This window comes from Phocoena phocoena, chromosome 18 (genome assembly GCF_963924675.1).
Source record: "Phocoena phocoena chromosome 18, mPhoPho1.1, whole genome shotgun sequence".
Lineage (NCBI taxonomy): Eukaryota > Metazoa > Chordata > Mammalia > Artiodactyla > Phocoenidae > Phocoena > Phocoena phocoena.
Genome location: NC_089236.1, coordinates 79853160 through 79873282, shown reverse-complemented (window position 1 = coordinate 79873282; position 20123 = coordinate 79853160). Strand labels below are relative to the sequence as shown.

The 20123-nt window shown below is 49.8% G+C and overlaps 1 protein-coding gene across 3 annotated transcripts; it reads left to right on the top strand.

Moving 5' to 3' along the window:
• The first annotated feature begins 4 nt into the window (after nucleotides 1–4).
• On the top strand, nucleotides 5–19737 carry PCID2 (PCI domain containing 2). Of its 3 annotated transcripts, none has more exons than XM_065895869.1 (14): nucleotides 5–40; nucleotides 5643–5732; nucleotides 7825–7898; nucleotides 9385–9450; nucleotides 10476–10517; nucleotides 11417–11471; nucleotides 13948–14051; nucleotides 14568–14643; nucleotides 15154–15295; nucleotides 17113–17213; nucleotides 18167–18240; nucleotides 18391–18516; nucleotides 19234–19357; nucleotides 19625–19737. In XM_065895869.1, the coding sequence occupies exons 1-14, from the start codon at nucleotides 5–7 to the stop codon at nucleotides 19712–19714; spliced, it is 1200 nt and encodes a 399-aa protein (XP_065751941.1). In that variant the 3' UTR covers nucleotides 19715–19737. The 3 variants fall into 3 exon arrangements, with proteins under 3 accessions (XP_065751941.1, XP_065751943.1, XP_065751942.1); XM_065895871.1 differs by having other exon boundaries at nucleotides 19234–19361; nucleotides 19625–19635; XM_065895870.1 differs by lacking the exon at nucleotides 10476–10517 and having other exon boundaries at nucleotides 9385–9452; nucleotides 11446–11471; nucleotides 19625–19714.
• The last annotated feature ends 386 nt before the right edge of the window (nucleotides 19738–20123 follow it).

The window sequence follows — 20123 nt, the reverse complement described above, 5'->3', positions numbered from 1 at the left end:
GGCCATGGCGCACATCACCATCAACCAGTACCTGCAGCAGGTAACTTTCCTCGGCCAACGGGCATCCTGCCAGCTGTCCTCCCGCTGTCTTGGCCTGCGGGCCAGAGCTGGATCCCGGGCGACTCTGTCCACCAGCTGCGCTGGAGCTCCTGGCCGCGCTCTCAGTTTAGGGGTGTGTGGGGAGGGGGGACAAAGTGGTGGAAGTAACGGGGGGACAGAGCAAGTGGTCCGGCTGCGAGCCGGTCTGTGTTAGCGATCCGCTGCTTACATCCTTTGGGAAGTGTGGCTCTCAGGGTTTTGTCCATACAGCCTGTGAACGCAGCAGCACAGCGCAAACATAGGTATTTATGGATTCAAGGCTTGTAGTCTTTCCTCTGAGCTGTGCTAATTCGCAGAACTAGAACCGTGGTAATAGGGATAAGGAAAGGGCGAGTGGGCTTTTTAGAATTTCTGAAGGGGACTTCACCAGGGCTTTGCTGAATGAGGATGTGCGGCTGGGGAACGGGGAGGAGGCAAGAACGATTCCTAGTTTTTTAGTTGGGCAACAGATGAGCAGGACAGATTTAGAGGGAAAGACAAATGTAGTCTTGGACGTGTCAAGTTGGAGGCGTCTGTTGACAAGCAGGCCAAGATATCTAGTTGGCAGTTGAATATAGTCTAACAAGATTGGAACCATTAGTTGTTTGGTTAGTTGAGTTGGTTAAAACGGGAATCATGAAAAAACAGATACATGCTTTAATCTTAAAGCTTACAAATATACATTCGTTTGCAGTCTTCTGAAGGACGCCTAAGACCTTTGCTTTAAGGATAAGTCCACCTTGGCCTTATCTTTGCAGAGTTAACATTTTTCAGTATCAGTTTTTATTTAAAGTTGAACAAGTACGTAGACATTTGAGAACCAATGTGAATATAGAGTCTCTCCAGAATTTTATGCTTTCTTATGACTTTTATCTTCTATATACTTGTATCTTTTGTATATTTCTAAGTCTCTTACAGTTGTCTTGCCCACACCTAATCCCAGGGTTTGGGGGGAGGGGCACCATGTGTGCCTTGAACAGTGTCTGAGCCACGCAGTGTGAAGTACAGTTTGTGGGCTGGATAGATGCAGGCAGGTGGAGGGGTGTGAGGCCGAGTGATATACCAGTGATCGGACCTCCACGTTCTAGTGAGCAGTGAGTTAGAACTCGTGCTGGTCTGTCTGTCTCAGTTTCCTATGCCTCTGTTTCTCCAGACTACCGCTCGGTCCTGTTCCCTGCCTTCCCAGAGGAGCACTCTGAGAATCTCCTTTAATTGTCTGTCTTCTCTGTCCCACCCCACGGAACAGCGGGGTGGCTATGAGAAGAACAGGCATGATGAGTGCTTGGTGAAGGCTTACCGAGAACCAGGCGCTGTGTACACGGCAGCTCATCATTGTCACTGTTTTCCTAGGAGGTTGGTCCATGGCAAGCCGCATTTTACAGAGGATGTTAAGTGACTTTCCAAGGTCACTGGGCTAGTAAGTGGCACATTCAGACTGGGAGTCCTGGCCCCAGAGTCCGTGCTGTGACACCAAGCTCACTACCTCTGTCAGCCCAAGCTTCAGCCATTTCCTGTCCGACTCAGAACCTGCCTATTCCTCAGCTTCCAAAGTTTATTGTTGCTTGAATCTCAGTGACCCTGTCGGCTTGGACTCATTTCTCACCTTTGCAACATCCTCGGCCAGCAGCCACCTGTGGACAAGTCGCCTGTCGTTCATTTCCCGTGGTCTCTGTGATAACTTCCACTAGCTGTTGGGTCTGGGATTTGATTTTACCCTCAGTAGCCCATGAGGTGTCTTGTTAGCTTCTTGGATGCTGGCAGAACACATGCGATTCCTGGGTCAGAGACCAGGGACCTTGTTACTCTGTGTGGCTCCCTGGGCCCGAAGTCCCATAGACGGTGTGACAGGCCCAGAAGGGTGGCTGCACATGTACCTGAGAGAGACAGAACCTGGGGAATCTACCTGTTCTGTAGCAGGCAGTACAGGCAGTAAGCAAGTCTGGTTTTTGTCTAGGGTTGGGATGGGGGAGACATTATCTCATTTCTCAAGGTAACTCGTCACATGAACAGCCCTGAGTAACGGCCCTAGTGAAAGAGCCAGTGGTCCAAGTCTTGTAGTGTGGGACCCCCAGCACAAGGGCCCAGGAGGGCTGTCTCTGAACAACCGGCCCGCGGCGACACCCCCTTTCCGCTCAGCACTCGAGTTTTCGCAGGCATTCCATTAGGTTTCTTTTTGAATTAATTTACCTTACATTTCCCCATGTATTTTACTTTAAAGATTTGTTGTTCTCCTTAGAAAAAGATCAGTTTGCATGCTTCTTCCCGAGGTGGATCTCTCCGTCACTTCTAGTATCTCTCTGAGGGCTGGTATTATTTTTTTTAGTGTGTTTTATTTCATTCTTTTGTCCGTTACACAAACTCTTATTTCACACGGCAGGTTACTTTTTAAAAGCTGTGTCTACATTAAAATTTTTTTCCTCCAACTTTTTTCCTGAAAAATTTCAAACCTACAGAAAAGTTGAAAGCATAGAATGGAGAGGTGTGTACCCCTCACCCGGGCGTGTACCCACCGTGCTCGCTCGTCCTTCCCTCCGGGCCCGTGCGCTTCTTCCCAGCGATCCCGTGGCCTTCACCTTCCTGAGCGTGCGCCTGAGACCCAGGCCGTCCGCTGTGTAACTGCAGCGCCTTTGGTGCATCCGAGAAACTGAACATCAGCCTGAACATCAGTATTTTCCAATGTAGAAGCCATAGTTTAATCCCCACCCCCCCACCCCCAATCTTCTTTGGAACCTCTTTTTTGAAACCCAGCGTCCAGTCAGATCACATGGCATTGGGGTGCTTTGCCCTTTAGTCTTCTAGAAGAGTCCTCTTGCCTCTTGGGGAAGGGGGCTTTTATGACACGTGACCTTGTTTACATGTCCAGGCCCACGGCCACACGTGTAAATGCCTCACCAGCTGCCGTTATGTGGCTGTTCCTGGTGATCAGATTCGGCTTCAGTCGGCTAGTGTGGGTTTCCCGTGGCCTCTCCCAGCACTGGGGATGCTGACAGCACCACTTGGTTAAAGAGGCGTCTGCCCATCAGATCACTCCACTGTTGAGGTACATTTTTGCATTGCGATGAACCTGTAGGCTGTTGGACGGACCCTGAAAACCACTGAGCGTCCTGTTCTCTACACCCTCACAAAATGGTTTTCCCAAGTCAGTTATTACGTTATACGTTAGTGGTTGCCAAGTGGTGATTTCCTATTGTTCTTTCTACATTTACTAGCTAGTATTTCATCAGTTAAACAATGCTTTCCTCTATGCCCCTCTTTTTGAAAGTATCATTATAGATTACTTTTAATACCTAGTTATAATACCTAGTTATAATCCAGGACCAATAGTGAGAATGTTATTATTCTTTTTGAAGCTCAAATTGTCCCAGATTTGGCCACTGAGGGTCCATTCAAACTGGTTTCTGTGGCTTTTTTTTTAACGTCTTTATTGGAGTATAATTGCTTTACAGTTGTGGGTTAGTTTCTACTGTATAACGAAGTGAATCCGTTATACATGTGTCCCCATTCTGTGGCTCTCTGACATGTCTGTCCCTTTTTGAGCCTGGCCTTGCTTTCTGGTACAATAATATATACTCCAGGCTCACCTAGTTCTTTCCCTGTCCCAGTGCTGGACTTGCCCTTTCCCCAGGGAGCTCTGGTTCCTTTTAGTGGGGAATAGAATTTAGAAAACAAACCTGAGTGCTAGGTGTGCCCATTGCTACTGGGGAGCCATTAACTCTATGCCTTTGCAGTGGCTGGAGCTAGAAAATGTATTTTTAAGGAATCACGAGTTCGTGAGTAGATGATCCCCCTGTGGACCAGCTCGGAACCTGCAGAATGCACGGTGACCAGCAGCATCCTGGGAAGAGAATTTCCCCTGGGAGCGCGCAGAGCTAGTGAGCTTCACTTGGTGAGGTCTGCAGTCCCTGGTCCAGGCCCACAGGGACCGCTCAACAGGCTGACCTGGGGTCCGGCTGCAGGGTCCAGTGCGGGTGTTAAGTGAAAGGGCCAAAGGTTCTGGGGCGTGACACATTAACGGTGACCGGAGCGGGTGACTGGCCTGCCTGCGATTCTCATGTCGCTGAGCAGTGCATCAGTTCTTTCAGACTTGCCCATAGTCTGTCGCCAGCCTCCTGTTTTCCGTCACACCCCCTGTGACGGGAACGTCGTGGGCTTTATCAGCTTCTCGGAGGCAGGGGCACTGATTTTGTGTATTTTGTGATTACTCATGATAATACATCAGCAAGTAAGCCTGCACGAATATCTTGTTCCTCGTTGTAAGGTGAATCCCCAGAAGTGGGATTGCTGGCTCAGAATGTAAGTGCATATGTACTTTGTTGAGTAGTCAAGTGGCAAATTCTTTATTTTGTGAACTGCCTTAGAGATGGTGGTGAAACTTCCCCAGTCGATGCTGACTGCAACTGACGAGGAGCTGGGTCCTGGAGGTGTCCAGGCCGCGTGGGCCTCCGTGCCTCCTGGCCGCCGGGTCACCGGGTGGGAGGGTCGCATGCCTCGCCGTTTCCACAGGCAGCTGCACCCCTTCGCCCTCCCACCAGCGGTGGCTGGGCTTCCAGTTGCTTTGTGTTCTCAGCAGCGCTCAGGGCGGTTGGCCTTTCAGTGTTCACCCTGCCGGTGGGCGGTGATGTGAGCACCCGTCATGGGTGTGCATTCGTGTGTCCTCTTATGTCGCCCCTGCATATATTTTCCACACCTAACTTTCTGTGCATAAATGATGCTGTAGTACGTGCAGCTTTATGCTTGGCTTTGTCTTCACTTACATGGTTAGGATTTTTATGTCATTTTTTGCTAAATATAAGTTTAAAATATCATTTGGTTTTCTAATTACAAAATTTCTGCTGCAACGCAGGCCTCCAGTATAGAAATATATAAAGTAAAAGTCTCCTCGACCCCGCTGGCTCCCACTGCACTGGCCAGGCGTCAGCTGGTGCGGCCTGGGGCCCCGCACTTCCTCCTGTGCTTACACGTCATATCAATACTTAGTTTTTCTTTTTCTCCAAGATCAAGTTACGCAGTTTTTCTGCAACTAATTTTTTTGGAATTAACAGTAAGTATGTTGTGGACACTTTTCCATGTTATTACAAGTAGATCTATTTGATTCTCTTTCACAACACCCAGGCACCCTATTGTGTGACTGTGACATTTATTTGGTCATCGCCTTCCCATTTTTATTTTAAATTTAGGTTGAGTGGAAGTGCTTTGAATTTTGGACATATGTGATTTTCAAGATCTTTTTTCTTCTTCGTAAGCTGTATAAGTGGATTTTCAAAGGTTTCTCAGTATGACTGAGTAAAATTGAATACTTCACCTTCATTAATAAGCAAATAATAAACTGATGGTTTATTCTGCTTTTTCATTGTTTTTAACGGTAAGTCACCTGTTTGCCTCCAGGAGATCTCATCTTCAAACGCAGTGATTATTTGCTGGCTAAGGAGAGTACTGACTGTTATATTTTGACTCCTTTCAGAGTAGGGAAAGTGAAGTTTAGGGGTGTGTAGTGTGCTGTCTAGGTTCCACTAGGACACAGTGTTTTATTTTCCACTTAGCTCTTCTCTTTCCAAACGCTTCAGGTCTATGAAGCAATTGACACCAGAGACGGGTCATCCCTTGCAGAGCTGGTGTCTTTCAAGCACCCTCATGTTGCCAACCCACGGCTTCAGGTAGGTGGTGGGACCACGCACACAGGTGTCTGAGAGGGTGACAGGGTCACCACCTTCCTAAGAAAAGTTTAGACTTTGAGTAGGAAGGAAACTAATGTTGCCACTCTTGTTTGAAAATTGCCAAGTTCCTTCACGATTTATCTAATTCCACTTCATTTATTGAGCATTAATTGAGCACTGTGTCTCAGAGCCTGTCCTGAGATCTGTGCTCGTTTTCCTGCATTTGATTCCCACACGACTTTCTGGGGTTCAGAGAAGTGCAGTAGTGGGGCCAGGTCATCCAAGGTCATCCAGCGGACAGGCAGTGGGGCTCGGGCTCTGCCCAGGCCTGGCTCTCCCTGGAGCCCCAAACCGTGTCCTGTTGCTGCCAGTGCGGTTTTGTTGGCACACGGCCGCTTGCGTTGCGCGCTGGCTGCCGCAGAGGCACGTGGGCCTTGCAGCGCCTGCAGCATTTCCTGGCTGGCCGTTTACGTGAGCATCTGCCAGCCCCTGCTCTAAAATATAAGCATTCTTCTTTTTTTTTTTTAAATAAATAAATTTATTTATTTATTTTTGGCTGTGTTGGGTCTTTGTTTCTGTGCGAGGGCTTTCTCCAGTTGCGGAGAGCGGGGGCCACTCTTCATCGCGGTGCGCGGGCCTCTCACTGTCACGGCCTCTCTTGTTGAGGAGCACAGGCTCAGTAGTTGTGGCTCACGGGCCTAGTTGCTCCGCGGCATGTGGGATCTTCCCAAACCAGGGCTCGAACCCGTGTCCCCTGCATTAGCAGGCAGATTCTCAACCACTGTGCCACCAGGGAAGCCCTGAACTATAAGCGTTCGCGATTCAGATGATGAATGCTGTCCAAGCCATAGATTCTGTGGAATATATTGTGGATATGTTGTAATGCCCATTTCCTCGCGGATGGCCGTTACACTGTTGGAGTGTCCTATCAGGGACCTAAATCGTTCTTTCGAAAGGAAGTGCCCTGGGCTTCCCTGGTGGCGCAGTGGTTAAGAGTCCGCCTGCCAATGCAGGGGACACGGGTTCGAGCCCTGGTCCGGGAAGATCCCACATGCCGCGGAGCAATGAAGCCTGTGCGCAACTACGGAGTCTGTGCCCTAGAGCCCGTGCGCCACAACTACTGAAGCCCACATGCCTAGAGCCTGTGCTCCGCAGCAAGAGAAGCCACTGCAGTGAGAAGCCCACGTGCCACAACAAAGAGGAGCCCCCACTCGCCACAACTAGAGAAAGCCCGCGTGCAGCAACGAAGACCCAACGCAGCCAAAGATAGATCGATAGATAGATTAAATTAAATTAAATTAAATTAAAAAAAAATAAAGTGCTCGGGGTCCTGATGGGACTCGGGTTCAGCTTGCTGGCAGGTTGTCCCTGATACACGTCTGCTCGCCCATTTGTGACCTGAGGCTGATTCCTTCGCTCCAAAACTCCACGTCCTTCCACGTGACAGCTGCCTCGCTGGGCCCGTTGTCTGCCTGGTTGTTTCGTCAGGGACTGTAGGGTGGTGATCTTTCCCATGCTGTCATTCTCCCTCTCTCATTTATAGAGCTGTATCAGTGTGGATTCACTGAGTCCTTTTCTTTTAAATTCAGTGCACTGCATAATCCACCGCGATGCTTGTGTTATCCAGAATTTGGCCACTGGGAGGCGAGGGCAAGTTCGAGGTGAATGTCTGCTGTCTCCCAGGACCCCGAGTGGGCAGTCCTGTCAGCAGGAAGTGGGCAGGAGCGATTGCTGGCCGCCCGACCCCCTTTCCCCCAGGCACTGTCTCCAGCTCCTTTGACCTCACACGAGGCACATAGTAGCTGCTTAATAAACAGATTAAGAGGTACATGAACATGCCTAGAGTACTTCCTGGCCTGTGGTAGACAAAGCGAATTGTGTTCATCTCCTGCCCTGTACGGAGGTCGTGCTTGATAAATATGTGTGGAAGAAATGAACCTTTTTTTTTGAAGTGCTAAAGTGTGAAGAGTTACTGTCAGCTGTAAAGTGTAAATTCTTTTGAAACAAAGGTTTGTCTAAATCTCTTCCTACATGTTGCATTCTTTCTGTCCCAGTTAATTTTATTTTTACTATTTTTCTTACGATCATTTAGATGGCCTCTCCAGAAGAGAAGTGTCAACAAGTTTTGGAACCCCCTTATGACGAAATGTTTGCAGCTCATTTAAGGTAATCCATGAGTGAGGAAGAAAAACAAGCAAATCTGAAAATTGCTGAACTCACTCTAGGGGTTTTATTTAACATTTTATGCTTGAAGCAGTGACAATTTTCCTTTGAAAAAGTAGATAAGTGTGTTTGTAATTTCACTTTGGTAACACCTATGAAAATCTTGTGAAGTTTAAAATACTTTTAAAAAAATGAAATACTTTCAAATTTTAGTAAATGTTTTATTCAGGGACCACATATGTTTTGAAAAGTTAACATGAAATGGTAATCGTGGATGTGTGTGTGTCTTCTGTGTAACGCTCTGAAAAGCATTTGGTACTCATCCTACTGGCCGCGTGGTGGTCTTTTGTGTGTGTGTGTGTGTGTGTGTGTGTGTCTTCTGTGTTATGCTCTGAAAAGCATTTGGCATCCATCCTACTGGCCGCGTGGTGGTTTTGTGTGTGTGTGTGTGTGTGTGTGTGTGTGTCTTCTGTGTAACGCTCTGAAAAGCGTTTGGTATCCGTCCTACTGGCCGCGTTGGTCTTTTGTGTGTGTGTGTGTCTTCTGTGTAACGCTCTGAAAAGCGTTTGGTATCCGTCCTACTGGCCGCGTTGGTCTTTTTTTGGTGTGTGTGTGTGTGTGTGTGTGTGTGTGTGTGTGTGTCTTCTGTGTAACGCTCTGAAAAGCGTTTGGTATCCGTCCTACTGGCCGCGTTGGTCTTTTGTGTGTGTGTGTGTGTCTTCTGTGTAACGCTCTGAAAAGCATTTGGTATCCGTCCTACTGGCCGCGTTGGTCTTTTGTGCAGCAGGCTGTGACGCCCACTGTCGACTTGCGTTTTTCATGGAAACGCCTGGTTTTTAACCTCTTGACCTTACTGGGGAAGAAACTGGAGCAGAGCAGAGCAGATGAAATTCTGCTTTTTATTTACATGTCATGTCTACTGTTTTCACCTCTAAAGCCTCGATCCAGGCAAGCTCCAGGTGTTACAGTGTGTGGGATTTGGTTGTCCTCCTGCCTGCCCTCTTCTCCGGCGTCCTGAGCGGGCTGGGGTCTGGGGGCAGGGTGGGGCAGACCTGCGGGGCCCCTGAGATCTCTGGAAAAGTTGGAGTGCCGCTGTGTTTCTTGTGGCAACTTCCTAGCTCTGCGCAGCATGCGACGAGGCGCCAGGTTTGGGGACGGACTGACTGATGGTGACACTGGCAGCCGGGCGTCTGGGTAGAGTGTCCTTGCCCATTGATGCCCGAGAAGGGCCATTTGCGTGTTGTTAGTGGCACCTCTGCAGCTGGGCTTCTCCTTCTGGGACTTGAAAGAACAGGCCCAGCATGTAGCGTGGGATTTCCTGCTGTGCCCGGTGGTCTCTCGTGAGCCTCCTTGTAATCTGCTGGGTCAGTTGAGAGCGCAGCGTTTGTGCTGGGAGCGAGCAGTGCGGTCCGCGTGGTCCGTGCCAGCACTCAGCGAGTGCGCACGCTTGCTGCCCCTCCGCCCTCAGTGCCCACCACTTCCTTTCCAGGTGCACGTACGCGGTGGGGAACCACGACTTCATAGAGGCGTACAAGTGCCAGACCGTCATTGTCCAATATCTTTTGTCGTGGGCGTTACTGTTCAGTGTCTAACAGGTACAGCGGGTTACTTGGGGGCTAAGATCCTGAAACGTCAGGCCAGTTTTAGTCCCGCCTTTAGTTAGAAAGCAGGAGAAGCTCGCTTAGCCCTTCCACTCAGGTCCTTAAATGTAGCCTGGCCTTCAGACTGTCCAGTCACCTACATGGTGGGGAAGAACACTGGTTATGATTAAGGATTTTATTTAATTCTGTTGTGAAGAATAATACTTTGTTGCCTTTCCAACATTCAGTATAGTTACAGGGATGGGTTAGTCCCCTTGGAGAAATAGAAGAACTTCCAGATCCGGGCACAGATGGAAGAGTGGACGCAACACACAACATCATTGAATTGTGGTCACTGAGGGCCTTAATCAAGCCAATTCTGATTTAAGTCATTTAAGTGATATCTTATGGCTAAGGCCCTGGTCAGTGAGTATTCTAGTACTGTTTATATGTATCTCCGGACTTTTTTTTTTTTTTTTTTTTGCCGAGCCGCACAGCTTGTGGAACCTGGCGGTGAAGGTGCTGAGTCCTAACCACTGGACCTCCAGGGAATTCCCTTTAGCTGCTAATTTTTTAACCATCTTGCTTAATATACACGGAAGAGAATTGGTTACTGACCAGCCAAGTCTCCTCTGAATTCAAGAATTCTGTAATCAGTGAAATAAACTTTATACCACAGATTCTAAAGCACATTATATATAAGTTGTGATCATCTGAGCTCAGAGAAGCCAAATAAGCCAGTTTAAAAAATCTTATAACAGTCTTTTTCTTACTTTGGGGAAAGTATGTATGAAATAAATGTGTTTACGTATACCTAATGATACTCAGATGTTTGTGATGTGGCTCATGTATTTTTTCCCTTCAAGACCCTGCTGCTGTGATACCTAATCTTTTAAGCGGTGAGCTGTAGCCCTTACAGTTTAGAACCCTTGTTGTTCTTGAGTCTTTCAATTGTAGCATGACTTGAACTTTTTCTGTCGGACCTTCCTTAATATACTACATCATTCCTACGGGCATTTCAGGCCCACAAAGAAGAAAACTGGTAAGTACAAACAGAAACAGCTGGAAATTAGCAAATGGCTTTTTTCTTTTTTAAAAGCAGAAGTTTTAATTGTGTTTTCTGTGTTGGTATTTAATGTTGTGTGTTGACGTGGTAATATCAACACAGATAATGGAGTTTTAATAGTCAGTGTAAACTTAAATGGCAGGTCAGCCAGATTATTTGCAGTGTTTTTCTGTAAATATGAAGTATTTCAGCCATTCCATGCCCCCAGATATTTATTAAATATTATTTTTTCCCTTTAACTGTCAATTTTGAACTTACTTTGGGTTTTAAACTTGGATAAAAGATGTAGATCAGTTACAGTTCATTTAGGATGATGGAATACATAATAACTGCGTTATTTTAAATTCCTTGGTAAACTATTTTATGATTTATTAAAAATCTGGGTAAATACTGAAATTCTGTTTATACTAAGATAACTGAAGGCTTGCAAATACCTTTTACTAAAAAAAACCAAAACAAAACCCTTTTTAAGTGAAGATCTCTCTTACACATAAAATTAACACTGCCAGCTAGATTTTGAAAAGTCGTTTTGTGACTTTGGTCTGTTGCATACCTTGGACCCTGTTAGGAGAGCGTTGTGAACCACGTCTTGTTTTAATGGAGCTGTTGGCTGGTGGTAGGGGCTGAGGGGAAGGAGACTTCCTGTCCCAGCGTAGGGGGAGGGTGCTGCCAGGGCTGAGCCCCTCGACTCCCCGGGACTCGTGCAGATGGGGAGGGGCTGCCACCTGCCCGGGAGGAGGGCGAGGGAAAGCATAGCAGCCCCTGGGCGTGGGCTGGCGACCCCCTTTCTGGATCGTAGCCCTGGCCTCCCCACCTCTGGTAATGGAACCTCTGACCTCAGAGCGTCTTCAAACGTACTTGTTTTTGCCCCGTAGGGCTCTGCCTGTCATGTATGCAGTGGCACTTGACCTTCGAATATTTGCCAATAATGTAAGTTCAGTTTCTGTCACTGTTCTTTTAAACCCAAACTCGTTATCTATGTGTTGCTTAATTTCATATCATCTTTCCACAAATTTTGAGGAACACGTTGGGTTGGTGAATGTGGTGTGGCGAAAGAGCATGGGGGTGGCTTGGCTCGCGCGTGAGGGCCTGTGCTCTCGCCAGCTGTGGAGATGCGCCCCGTCCCGTCCCTGGTGTAGATTCAGGGAGTGCTGAGGGTTCTCTGGAACAAGGAGGATTTTATGAGTCGATTTCCCCTTGGGGTCAGCATCAGCCATTTTGGGAGCAGCGGTTCTTAACTTTTTGGTCCTGACACCCCTTTGCGGTTTTAAAAACTATCCATAACTTCTGGTTCTGGACAAGACACGGTAGGCGCGTGTTTCTCTCCCTCCTGCTGGGAGTTTTAAGGCCAGCGTGGCTCTGAGAGGTGGAGAGAAGAAGGGGCAGAGCAGTGAGTTCCCTGCGTTTGTTTCCTTCTCACCTCCTGGGCGTCCTGGTCCGGTCCGGCACCCGGGGACACTGACAGTAGGCAGAGACGACGCGGCTCCCTCCCCTGCATCCCACCTCTGGGCGGGGAGCATCCCAGCTGCCTCCGCCCTGGCCTGCAGGCCCAGCCCTGTCCGCAGTGGGTGGCTGGTGTGAGCGCAGGCCTGGCTGGAACAAGGAGAGCCACAGTCTTGTGACACCCCGGGCATCCAGGATATAATCGAGAGCCCCTTGTCACACCAGGAATCGGGACTCTTGGCCTTTGAGACTCTGAATGGGGGAGATAGTCACCAAGCACCCGACACCGAGGATGGGATGGCGATTCCACCCCCGCCGCCATAAAACCCTGGGAGCAGGTGCGAACGTGCTTGAAGCAGGTGGAGACATCTCAGCAAAGAAATGCAAGATATAAAGCAGCACCAAATGGAAATTTTAGAACTGAAAAATACAATAACTTACATAGAAATTATTGAGGACCCCCAGAAGCGTCTGTTCATGTGGGTTATATCAGTACTTATTGTATTAGAAATTTTACCTGGGAAAATTTTTAATACTGTTCACCTAAAATAATAAACCTTTGATGTGGTAACATAATTGACTTTCTAAATTAAAAATACATATATTTTCAAAGTGAACAAAATGTACAAAAAAGTGGCATTTTTATCCGTTTTGATCTCTAACGTGTGGCTCAAGGGAAGCCGCTCAGATTCTTAGGTCTGCTTCTGAACTCACTCTGTGCGGCACCTTGTTTTGGTTGAACAGACGAAGAAGTGTGGCCTCACGTAGATGTACGTGGAAGTGGGAGGACTGTTCTAGTAGCCTTTCAGGTGGTCGTAGGTGCCCTTCTCTGAGCTACACCTTTTAGAACTACAAGAGTAGTTCTTAAGGTTCATTGCAGTGTGGCCTCTGAAGCGTAGCAGTGACCGTTTCCTGCTACATCCAAACCCACTGGTGTGTCCTGCACGGTGAATGGCTCTTTCACCCCTGTAGGATTTTGTAACGTTGTACAGTGATCGTTTGGAGAGTTCTGGTTCACTGAGTTACCCAGACGTTCCAAATGTGGACGTACTTCATTACGTGAAAAAACAAAAACCAGGAAAACTCTACGTTTGTTAATACCTCCAGTGACCTCCTCAGAGGAGTCGTGAAGCAGTGGAAGGCCGCCAGGCTCTTGGTGGTCAATACAAGTTTCCCAAAGTTCTAAGCTTTTCTTGAAAGTGCAGATGTCATCGGCAGCAGATAACAGTCAGTGTTTGCCTGGGAGTGACAGGCTTGCTTCGTTCACTTTCCAGAGCCCCGCGCTGGCCAGTGGCCCATGCTGGCTGGCCAGGCTTTGAGGTTGTTTGTTCCACGGTCCAGCTTGAGGCCTCGACAGTGGCCCCAGTGCTTTTCCTTAAAAACAGACGTGCTGTAGGCGGACTTCCCGCTTCATGGCAAAGAACACTAAAAATACATGTATTCAAGGCCTAAGACTTACTAATAGTGTTAATATTGACTGCATCCTCACTGACCCTCTGAAGTGAAGTTAGCTGTATTGGTTGGTTGATGGGAGGATGCGGGTGCGCGAGGTTCAGGACAGAGTGGCTGCAAGTTCGGTTGGGGCCGCCGGGCAGGCGCCGGTCCTGTCCATTGCCGTCCTCTGCACCGTCCGTGCGAACGTCACGCGCGTGGGAGATGGGGCTTCGCGGCAAAGTAAGAAAAGGCTAGTTAGCAGCGCGTGGCACAGGTCGCGCAGGCTCGGGGAGTCCGTGAGCGACTTACTGGCTTGAATTGGTTGAAGAGCGATTTGATTTGTGGAAGGGCTGGAACACGCTGTAGACGCTTCCGTTTTGTAAACGTAGTAGCACAGGCTAGATGGTCTCGCCAGAACCTTTGGGGACGACCCTCCGCTGTGCGTTTTTGCTTCTAGCTGTGCCGTGATCTTCTGTTTAACCGAGGTGTCTAGAGGAGATGAAAAGTGAAGGTTTTTATCTTCTATCAGGCAGATCAGCAGCTGGTAAAGAAAGGGAAGAGCAAAGTTGGGGACATGCTGGAGAAGGCGGCCGAGCTGTTGATGAGCTGCTTCCGCGTCTGCGCCAGCGACACGTGAGCGCCCCGCCGCCCTGCCCGCCCTGCTGGGCGCTGGCCTTGACCCCACGATCGCTGTTAGCTTTTGCTTCAAATAGTCCACTGTCTCATAAGGAAATAAGAGAACAGAACCACCTCTTATGCTGCCGCACACATTTAGCACTTCTGGGCCCACGTGGCCTGCGCTCTGGGTCTCACGCTTTCCGAGGTCCCTCTGTGTCGCCGTGTGTTTCGGTGGCTGTGACGATAAGAGAAGGTACTTTTTCCTTTTCCCCAAGCGCTTTATCGCAGTCAGCTTTTACACAACATCGCTGCAAACTGAGCGGTTTTCGTCTGCTGTGGCAAGGCGCTGTATCCCCCGAGTTCCCACGGTGTTAGAGAAGACGTCTTCTTTTGTGGCGTTGTAGTCTTCTGTGCACCTGTCTCGAGCCGTGGGACTCTAAAGACGCTCATTTGTTGCGGAAGCTGATTTTGCGGTTGACACGTGACATCTTTACTTCCCGGGCAGCGTTAACATAACCGTTCTCCCCGTAGCCGTGCGGGCATAGAGGACTCCAAGAAGTGGGGCATGCTGTTTCTGGTGAATCAGTTATTCAAGATCTATTTTAAGGTAAATGCTGTCAGAGCGCTGCGTCTCTTTGTTGGGTCTGCCTTCCGCCTGTCTTCCCAGACAGCCCTTCTATTCACTGTCAGCCAGCCTCCCGGGCAAGCGGTTTCCCCCCCTCACCCCCCACTGCGCACATAATCCTGGGAGCTGGTGTGCGCCCAGGGGCTGCCCGGCGCGAGGGCTGCTGTCAGCGCTTCACGCCCGTGGTCCTCTTTAGCCTCCGCCCGGCGAGGCGCGCACTCGGCTCCAGGGGAGGTGAGGTGCCAGCGCCTCACACCAGTGTCGGTGCAGGGACGGCCAGGCGAGGGGCGCCAGCCCGGCCCCTGTGCGGGTGGGCCCTCCGCGGTGGGCGTGGTCAGGCCGTGCAGCTGCGGTGCGGTGTTAGCATCAAGGCTTCGCTTTTGATGATGTGAATCCCACCGCAAGGAGGCGTGTACTTCGTAACCAGAAGTTTATGTTGGTTCTGCCTATTTATTTAAAATACTGTTCAGGGTAGATTGTTACTCGTTATAGATCAACAAGCTCCATTTGTGTAAACCGCTCATCCGAGCCATCGACAGCTCAAACCTGAAGGACGACTACAGCACTGCACAGAGGGTGACGTACAGGTACTACGTGGGGCGGAAGGCCATGTTCGACAGCGACTTCAAGCAAGGTGTGTCACTGCTTCTGAGCAGCTGGGGCTGGGTTCCGGGGACGTGGTCCCTGCCTCCTGTTACTGCTGAAGGTAGACCGTGGGTGTTGGCTGCATCCCAGCTGTGTTTATTTTTGACACTAAGTTGGTTCCACAAGGGAAAGTCCCACGTGAAGTTCCTCACTCCACGCCAGGTCTCTGAGACGGGTGCCAGCATGTCCTTTTCTGGGCACCGGTGTTCCAGCGCAGGCTACAGTTGGTGTTTCCCTATGGCCTCTGCTGGTCCCGTTGGCCCAGGACGTGGAGATGGGGCAGCGCGTAGCTCAGCTGCAGCCGCGGTGGACGAGCCTTTGCGCAGGTGCCATCTTCGGTGCTTGTGGCTGTGCGTGGCGGATCGGTGCCGCGTCAGAGCTGCGCTTTCGTGAAATCACGTTATGTGGCTCGTGTCATTAGCTTTCTCAAGAACGGGAAGCCACGTTTTTTCTTTCTGAGCTTTTGGAGTAGCTGGCATGTGGTGGTCCTTTATGATTCTTCTCTCGTCCTCAGACCAGACTTTCTAAACTCACTTCTCTGACAATTATTTGCACGTGAAGCCATGTGACTTCAGGCAACACACCGGATGTAAGGAGCACCTCCTCTCCGTGTGTCAACGGCCATGGATGCTCCGATAACAAAAATAACAGCTCTCGGGCTTCCCCGGCGGCACAGTGGTTGAGAGTCCGCCTGCCGATGCAGGGGACACGGGTTCGTGCCCCGGTCCAGGAGGATCCCACAAGCCGCGGAGCGGCTGGGCCTGTGAGCCATGGCCGCTGAGCCTGCGCGTCCGGAGACTGTGCTCCGCAGCGGGAGAGGCCACAGCAGTGAGAGGCCCGTGAACTACAAATAATAATAATCACAATAACAGCTCTCTCATAATAAGTGCTCTGTTTTTTTACTCTGTAGGGTCGTGTAGACCAACTTTTCATTTTCTTTCATGAAATCTTTATACATCGACAGCTTTCGAAAGAGGGCTTTTCTTGGTTAGTTCCCCCATCTTTTTCTTTTCCTTTAAATATCAAGCATAAGAAGATAAACTTTAATTTTTACTTCTTTAAAATAAATTTATTTATCTATTTATTTATTTTTTGGCCACGTTGGGTCTTCGTTGCTGTGCGCGAGCTTTCTCTAGCTGCAGCGAGCAGGGTCTACTCTTCCCTGCGGTGCGCGGGCTTCTTATTGCGGTGGCTTCTCTTGTTGCAGAGCACGGGCTCTAGAGTGCAGGCTCAGTAGTTGTGGCTCGGGGGCTCAGTAGTTGTGGTGCACGGGCTGAAATGCTCCGCGGCATGTGGGATCTTCCTGGACCAGGGCTCGAACCCCTGTCCCCTGCGTTGGCAGGCGGATTCTTAACCACAGCACCACGGGGGAAGTCCAAGAAGAGAAGCTTTTGAATTACACCTTACCCCTGAACAACGAGGGGGTTAAGCCCCGTGTGACTCACAGTCAGCCCTGTGCCCACGGTTCCTCCACATCCACGGATCAGCCAGCCACAGACCACGTGGTAACGTAGTGTTTACCGTTGCAAGTACCCGTGTACAGGTAGACCCGCACAGCTCGGACTGCCTTGTTCAGGGGTCACCTGTGCTCTCAGCTGACGTCTCTGAAGGTATTGCTGTGCTTTTCCTCTGAATATGCACTGTGTGGTATTTTTGAATACCTAACACAGCAGGAAATAATTTGTTAATATTGACGGTAGATATTTGCAGTTCCTGAAACCTTTTGGGCCTTCATGTAAGGGTGGGTGGTAGCATCAGGCACAGGGTGGGGGACCGTGGGGACCATGTCTGTGTCTCATTCTGCAGCTGAGGAGTACCTGTCCTTTGCTTTTGAGCACTGCCACCGTTTGAGCCAGAAGAACAAAAGGATGGTCCTCATTTATCTCCTTCCTGTGAAGATGCTCCTGGTAAGTGATCTCAGCAGCTCTCACGGGTCCTGTTGGCTACGAGAAGTGGGCAGATGTCTTACGGCGCGGCCAGTGGTGTGTGATGGGTCACAGTCTGAGCTGCCCATGAGCACACCCCAAAATTGAGGAGGAATGAGCCTTGGGTGTGACCCGGACTACTCTTTCCGTGACTGGCGCTTCCAGATCCTTCTGGAAAGGCTTGCCTGTGTTTCCTTTCTCTTGAAGTTCCCTAACTCAAAAGTTTAACATATATAAGACACGTAAAATAAGTGTGTATTATTTTTGTTTCCCCTAAAAAGTCTAAATTTATAGAAATGGATTAACGAAGAAAGAAAAAGGTCATTCCAGCCTGTCTGTAGGTATCTCACTTGGTCACTGAAAATTATTTTTGATATTTGTAAAGAAATGACAAATAGCTAGCAAGTTATTTGACTAAAACATCCTCCAAGTAATAGATAGAGCTTCCTTTCCTCCCATTTAAAAATTCTTTTAAATTATCAAAACAACACCACATACTTAGCTAGTTCAGGGCGACTTGTAGTGGGAAAGAGACAGTGTCGCGCCTCCCTCCCCACTGCTAATCCGGCTTCACGGGAACAACCAGTTTCGGATTTTGCAGCCGGTTCTTCCAGAAGCTGTCTCTGAATTCCTGAATTGTAGCCTAGGTGTCTGCTTCAGGTGTCACCCGCCTCCTATGACACAGGCATGAGAAGGTCGAGATCGAGGTCAGACGCCACTGACGACAAAACCCTGTTTTGGCTAGGTTTCCTGATTTCCAGACCAGCGATGGTTTGGTTTTTTTTCCCCAGTAGACTAGGATGCTTTCAGTTCTCGTTCAGTGACTTAGGAAGAAAGCCTAAGAAACGCAGGTTGCAAGTTTTTCCTTGACAAGAGTTTTATCAGACAATTTGGTTAAAAGTGCAAGGGTTCTTATTCTGGAACTTTACCCTTAGGGTCACATGCCAACCATCGAGCTCCTGAGGAAGTACCATCTCATGCAGTTTGCGGAGGTGACCGAGGCTGTGAGGTAGAGTATTTTTCCTTTTCCATTTGAGACCTCGTAGAGGGTGAGATCAGCACACACGTCCTCGTGTTGTGACGGAACGAACGGCGTTTCGACGCGCTCTCGTCCCGGACGTTGTTCTGACTGTGTCTGTGCGTCTGTCCCGCCGCCCAGCGAGGGCAACCTCCTCCTCCTGAACGAGGCTCTGGCCAAGCACGAGGCCTTCTTCATCCGGTGCGGCATCTTCCTCATCCTCGAGAAGCTGAAGATCATCACCTACAGGAACCTCTTTAAGAAAGTGTAAGCGGAGTCCATCCTTTTCATCCCGGGGGTAAAATCCGCCTTCCGCGGCCCGCGCACTGCCCTGGGCCCGGGCGCTACGGCTGCGCAGGCAGGGGAGCAGAGGTCTGCCCGCCCTTGCGGGAGGAACAGCTCGGGTTGCGGTGGAGACCTTGTAGCAGACGTTTTAGCGCCGGCCCTGAGAACCAGGCGTTTCCCATCGTGCCGGAGAGCGTGGGACCCGTTGCCCATGTCCTCCGTTGGTGACCCGCTGACCCTCCCCACCACCCCTGTCCGTCAGGAGGTTGTTCTTTTCTTCCGTGTCACTCTGGAAGTTGACTCTTCTCTGAGGCCTGGTCCCAGCAGGATCTCAGTTAAACTTCAGTTAAAGTCAGACTTTTTCTGGCTGCGAGGAATATATCAAAATCAGCAAGGACCGCAGTTCATCACACCTGAGACATTGTCCGTCGTAAGGTGCTTCTCGGTTATAAGGATGTTAAAATGTGAGAACACGTGCCTCTGAGATTCAAGCAAATAGCCAGTAAACGTAAAGTATATTTGTACTAGTGGCTTTTTAAAATTGGAAAGTCAGAATTAAAAGCCCTTATTTTTCACGTGTATCCGGCGGTGGGAGATGCTTTGTTCCTCTTGAACAGAGGTTTCTCAGCAGATGTTTCTCCTGCTGACTTCGTCCTCACATCCCGTCCCTGATGAGCGTGAGCTCTGTCCCTCTTGCAGGTACCTGTTACTCAAGACGCACCAGCTGTCTCTGGATGCGTTCCTGGTTGCCTTGAAGTTCATGCAGGTGGAGGACGTGGACATCGCCGAGGTCCAGTGCATCCTGGCCAACCTGATCTACATGGTGTGTGGTCGCGCCTCCCCCGGGCCCCGCCTTCGCTGGGAGCTCTGATGCCTTCCTTGTTCCCAGAGGGCTCTGTGCGGGCGGGGTGGATGCACACGGCACGTATTTCTCTGTTCTCTCCTGTGCGTGTTCACTCGTCCTCCCAGGGAGCTGACTGCACGGTGACTGGGTGGGGGGATACTTGTGCCACAGCGCCAGGTCCTTCACCCCCGCAGGCTTGACGAGACCCAGGCCCAGAAACACGCCGCCTCTGCTCTTCTCCCACAGGGTCACATTAAAGGCTACATCTCGCACCAGCACCAGAAGCTGGTTGTCAGCAAGCAGAACCCGTTCCCCCCGCTGTCCACGGTGTGCTGACCCCGCCCCCGGCCCCGGGGACAGGGAGCCGGGCCATCCTGGTTCGTATGCTGCTGAGAACTCGTCCTCCGCTGCTGGAGTCTCTCGGGTCTTTCCCGGGGGAGGCTGAGACCTCGGTGTCTCTGCCATCACGGCTGACGGATATGCACCTCACAGAGGCCTGGCATCCCCTTCCCAGAAAGCGCAGCCATCTCCGCTGGCCCTGGGGTGCTGGTGACGCTCACGCGAGGGGCGCGGTCTCCGAGGCAGCTTCTGTTTACTCCTCGTGAGTGTTCTTCACGAAGGCATCTTTTAACTCTTTCTGTAAAAAAAGGTGATCTGAATTGATACAAAAAGGTGTATTCTTTACCGTATCTTCTGGGATACGTCTTTTTATGTTAAATTTGAACATTCTGTGTGATCCAAATGC